We start from the raw sequence: 6,000 nt of genomic DNA, 5'->3' as shown, positions 1-6,000 counted from the left end.
TACTCCCCAATAGAGAAGTCTTTTCTTTTTGTTCATATGTTAAAAATTTTATTATTGCATAATATGGTGTGAGCTATATGGTTTACAAAAATATTTATTTCATTTACTCAATTTCATAAATGAACACAATAAGGCTTAAATAAACTGAGTAACTTTTTAAAAATAGATTTTATTTATTCATTCATGAGAGACGCAGAGACATAGGCAGAGAAAGAAGTGGGACTCAATCCCAGGACCCCTGGATCACTACAAGAGCCAAAGGAAGATGCTCAACGACTGAGCCACCTAGGCACCCTGAAACTGAGTAACTTTTAAGTTGATGATACCATTAGAATGTTTGAGCTAAGACTCAAATTAAGGTTGCTACTCTAAGACTAGTTCTTTTTCTACTTCAGTAGCAGCTAACACAGAACTTTAGAGACCACTGTCTAAGTATCAGAGCCAAGGCATATTGAAATATAATTTAGGTGAACTCCCTATTAGCAAAGTTGCTTGTGACCCCAAAACAACACAAAACTCAGCTTGTAACAATCAATTCAAAACCACCAACCAGACTAGTTGGAACATCTATTCTAATCCCAACCTCAACATCATTTTACTGAGACCTGAGGCAATGCATTCTCCTTATGTATAAAATAAAGGCTGTAAAGTCTGCTATGACACCACCCTTACTTATTGTGAGTCTATGACCTTACTATTCTGAGAAGGAATCATTTGCCCATGGGGCCCCCTAGCTTTTGGCTATAAAAGGTTTTTTGGGCTTAGCCACTGGGGCTTTTCTCCCTTCTTTTGACTCCAGGACATACCCGACTTGCATGTGCCTGGTATTTTTATCAAAAGAGTGATGAGGTAGGGTGAAGGTATAGAGATCATGACAAGATAGTGCTACTAGTTAGAAAAGAAGGGCAAGTGAAGACATTGTATCTGAGAAGACACTTTCTTATCTCGAGTTTCCTGTTTTGGTCTATAGGTAAGGAGATATATTGTCTGTGAGTAGAAAATTCCTATTCACTGAGAAAGACTCAGATCAATGTCTTACCAAGTGGAAAAATCATTCATTTCTTTTGAGGGACAGAATCTCTAAGCAGCCATGAAAAACGTCAGTATAATTACTGAATTTGTCCTTCTGGGATTGTCTAGTGATCCCCAGATCCAGACTATGCTCTTTGTGCTGTTCCTGGGATTTACCTTCTGACTTTGATGGGAAATCTGGTGATGATCCTGGTGATCAGGGTTGATTCTCATCTCCACACACCCATGTACTTCTTCCTCGGACACTTATCCTTCCTGGATCTCAGTTTCTCCTCAGTCACTGTGCCCAAAATGCTACAGAACTTCTTATCTCTGAAGAAAAGCATCTCGGTGTGGGGTTGCATCACTCAGAGTTTCTTTTTCACTCTCTCTGGAGGAACAGAAGCTTGTCTGCTCTCTGCCATGGCCTATGACCGCTATGCTGCCATCTGCTACCCTCTGGTCTACACCATGGTCATAAACAGGCCTCTCTGTATTGTGACTGTGAGCATAGCTTGGACAGTGGGATTTCTGATTTCCTTGATGAATATTCTTTTCATCTACAAGTTACATTTCTGTGGGTCCAACATTATCCCCCATTTCAGCTGTGAGCTACCTCCGCTCTTTCCTCTGTCCTGTACAGATCCCATTGTCAATGAGATTCTTCTAGCAGTGTCATGTGCGTTTCTGGGACTGCTGACACTTCCCCTGATCCTCTTCTCTTACTCCAGAATCATTTCTGCCATTCTGAACATCCGCTCCTCTGAGGGCCAAGCCAAAGCCTTCTCCACCTGCTCCTCCCACCTCACCGTGGTACTCTTGTTCTATGGGACAGCTCTATTCAGGTACATCAGCCCTGCCTCAGGCTCGGTGTTGGAGCGAGTGGTCTCCATTCAGTACAGTGTGATCACATCTTTGGTGAATCCCCTCATCTACAGTCTCAAGAACCAAGAGGTGAAGGCAGCTCTGCAGAGGATGCTAAAGCAACAAAAGTGTGCCCTGGGGTAGAAGAAAAGCTGTGTCATTTGGCTCAGAAATAGAACAAAATTATCTCTAAAGAAGAATGATTTTTATAGGCCTAGAGCACTTGGGGAAGTTGCATTTCAATTAAATTCAAGTGTTTGTCTGGACTTCAAAGCAAATAAGCTCTCACAAAAATGGAGGCCAGGGAAAGAATTTGAGGTATGGGCTCCTATCTAGCAACCCTTTACAAAATAATCTGAGAAGGGGATCTTGGCTTCATCTGAGAAGACAGCAGATAAGGTGTATTTGGAGCAGAGTAGGATGTCTGACCAAATTGATTATTTCTGGAGTGTCTTTGAAGATGTTTCCAGAAGAATTTGAATCAATGAACTGGATAAAGAAGATTGCCCTCACCGATGTGAGTATCATGCACTCTGTTCAGGGCCCAAATAGAACAAAACTGCAGTGGCAGGGTGAATCTGCATTCTCTGCTTGAAGTGGAGCATCCATCTTCTCCTACCTTCAGACATTGATGTTCTTGTTCTTGGGCCTTCAAACTCAGATTAGAACTTACAACATTGGCTCCCCTGGTTCAGGCTTTTGGTTTGGACTGGAATTATACCACTGGCTTTTCTGCTCTCCCAGCTTGCAGACAGCAGGTCATGGGATTTCTCAGCCTCCATAACCATGCCAGCCAAGCCATCGTAATAAATCTATTCTATTCTATTCTATTCTATTCTATTCTATTCTATTCATTCTGTTTTCTGGAAAAGTGTGACCAATACAGCAGGGAAACATAAAAAAGAAAAATTAATAGATTGCCAAATTGAAAATCAGTATATTGTGCCTATTTTGTTTTCCCTAAACTCTCCTACCTGGGGGCTTACATTTAAAAATAAAATTATGTGCATGTGTGCCTTTGAATCACTATTTTTGTATCCTTTGGATACAAATAAATCTATCTATCTATCTATCTATCTATCCCACATCTTCTTTACTCATTCATCAGTTGATGGACATTTGGGCTCTTTTTGTGTTTTGGCTATTGGTGGATAGCACTGCTATAAGCAATTGCACTAATAGGTATTATCCAAAGGAGTATATATATATTGAGGTGGCAAGGCATATTAATTTCTTTAGGGTGGACTTTTCAATCAATAGAGTTGGAATGATTAGCTATCCATGTAGAGAATTAATGAAACTTTATCCTCACCTACCATATGCAAAGGTCAATTCCCATTAGACTAAAGTATTAAATGTGAAAAGGGAAACTATAAATCTTTTATAAATGTGGATGGAACTGGAGGGTATTATGCTGAGTGAAGTAAGTCAATCGGAGAAGGACAAACATTATATGGTTTCATTAAAGGGGAATATAAAAAATAGTGAGAGGGATTAAAGGAGAAAGGAGAAAAAATGAGTGGGAAATATCAGAGAGGGCGACAGAACATGAGTGACTCCTAACTCTGGGAAACGAACAAGGGGTAGTGGAAGGGGAGGTGGGCGGGGGAATGGGGTGACTGGGTGACTGGCACTGAGGGGGGTACTTGACAGGATGAGCACTGGGTGTTATACTATATGTTGGCAAATCGAACTCCAATAAAAAAATATACAAAAATATATAATAGGGCAATGTATTGATGATAAAGAAGGATTTTTTTAAAACAAGATATGAAAAGTGGTAAGTACAAAAAGTTGATAAATACAATTGTGTATATATGTAATTTATATATATAAATACAATTATATTAAAATTATGAACTTCATCAAAAATCTCAGCAGAATGAAAAGACAAGCCACAACGTAGGAAAAATATTTGCCACACATATGAATAGCAAAGTCCTAGTATACTACATTATAAAAAGAAAAAAAATATTCTGATAAGAAAATGAGCAAAAGAATAGAACAGGAACTTGACAGAAGAGGAAATCTATTCTCTAAGTTCCTCAGCCTTAATAGTAATCATACAAATTAAAACCACAATGAAAAAATACCATTAAACAAGTATTAGAATGGCAAAACATAAGAAACCCAATAAAATGAAGCATTGGTAATAATGTCGAACAATGAGGACTTTCATTTTGGGTAACGTTTTAGCTACCCATTATGTGGTAAAGTTACTTCAGCCCAGAATTCCATGACTAGGTATTTATCCTAGAAAAACTCATACTCACTATACCAAAATAAAAGTACAAGAATGTTTGTGGTAGCACTGTTTGTAATAACCAAAATCAGGAAATAACTCAAATGGCCATGTACAATAGAAATAGATAAATTTTGATATATACATACTGTGAAGTGAATATAATCAATGAAAATGAACAAACTAGTCATATGAAATAGCATGAATGAATATCAAATATAATATGAACAAAATGATAGGTAATACATTCCTCTATTCATATAAAGTTCAAATAAAGGCAAAGAGAACTGTACTATTTGGAGATGCATATATAAATGGTAAAACCAGGAGGAAAATTGAGATGATAGAATAATAATGGGACCCTATGCCTGCTTCATCCCTTAAACACAGCTGGATCAAATCATTCTGAACACCCAAGAAATCTGAGGACTGAGAGAGCAAACTGCACATATAGAGGGTGAAAAACAGCCACATTGTGGAAGTTAGGAGTTGTGGAGATTTGATTTGGGAGAGAAAAGAATTGGGAGTACTGCAGAGGGGAGCCCTGATCACAGAGAGAGGAAAGAAAGAGAAAGAGAGAGAGAGAGAGAGAGGTACACAAGGGATTACACAAGAAAAACTCTTCCCCAAAACCATTGACTGGGAAGAGGGGGCGGGGCGCTGTTTATCACAAGAAGCACCCTTAAGCCCACCAGACAAGACCCCAGCGATGGTGTAGATTTCTAAAACTTCAGACTTTGAGCTCTGCTGCTTATGATAAACAGCTCCTGTAGATGTGCAACTTCTTTTCTGGGACAAACCGGCACCAGCCACAATGCAACAGGACCCTCCCCCAGAGTATCAGCATGGGTCTAGCCAGGCTGGGTTCCTAAAACTTGGAGTTTTTGAAATCCATCCACAAACCTGAGATAAAACACCGGAGTACTGTGCCACCAGGCAGGCAGACAGCTTGGACACAGGGTGAAAGCAGGGTTCTGATAGAATCTTGGAACACAAGAGGGGAGATTGTTTGCTCTTCTGTGAGAGCTTCCTGAACACTAGTGGGCGCAAACTGCCCTCTCCAGGGTTGAGAGAGTCTGGTGATGCCATACCCTTCCCTCCTCAACAGCAGGGACAGACTTCAGTGAGCAACACAGTGCCCCCTCAGTGGAGACTACAGCCTCTTACACCAAGCCCCATCCCACTGCACCCTGCAAGTGCACCTTTATTAGGGCAAGTTAGCCTGAGAATCAGCAAGGCAGGCCCCTTCCCCAGAAAACGAGCACAAACCCTCTGCACGCACCAAGTCTACTGATAATAGAATGCTGCAAAGCTTCAGCTCTAGTGGAAATAGGATCAGGTTTGTTTTAAGAAGCAATCCAAAGCACACCTAGTTAAAATGCCACACATTGAACAAGGTCCAAACACATTGCCACAGAGACTAGAAAGGAACTGACAAAATCAACAAATCAATTACTTTATAGGTAATACAATGGTACTAAATTCTTATCAATTAATAATTACCATGATGAGATACCACCCACACCTGTCAGAATGGCTGAAATTAACAATTCAGAAACAACAGATGTTGGCAAGAATGCAAAGGTAGGGGACAACCCTCTTACACTGTTGATGAGAATGCAAACTGGTGCAGCCACTATAGAAAGCAATTCGGCAGTGTGGCAGGATACAAAATCAATGCCCAGAAATCAGTGGCATTTCTATACACTAACAATGAGACTCGAGAAAGAGACATTAAGGAGTCAATCCCATTTACAACTGCACCCAAAAGCATAAGATACTAGGAATAAACTTAACCAAAGAGGTGAAGGACTTCTACCCTAAAAACTACAAAACACTTCTGAAAGAAATTGAGGAAGACACAAAGAGATGGAAAAATATTC

The 6,000-nt window shown here is 39.9% G+C and overlaps 1 protein-coding gene across 1 annotated transcript; it reads left to right on the top strand.

The window, feature by feature from the left end:
• The first annotated feature begins 1,090 nt into the window (after positions 1–1,090).
• On the top strand, positions 1,091–2,019 carry LOC129505522 (olfactory receptor 8S1-like). Its single transcript, XM_055318533.1, is given in 2 exon segments — positions 1,091–1,175; positions 1,178–2,019. Coding segments are annotated over 2 exon segments (927 nt in total).
• Positions 2,020–6,000: the final 3,981 nt, after the last annotated feature.

Source organism: Nyctereutes procyonoides, unplaced genomic scaffold, assembly GCF_905146905.1.
Source record: "Nyctereutes procyonoides isolate TBG_1078 unplaced genomic scaffold, NYPRO_anot_genome, whole genome shotgun sequence".
Lineage (NCBI taxonomy): Eukaryota > Metazoa > Chordata > Mammalia > Carnivora > Canidae > Nyctereutes > Nyctereutes procyonoides.
The sequence above is the reverse complement of the archived record's forward strand: the minus strand, read 5'-3'. Positions and strand labels throughout refer to the sequence as shown.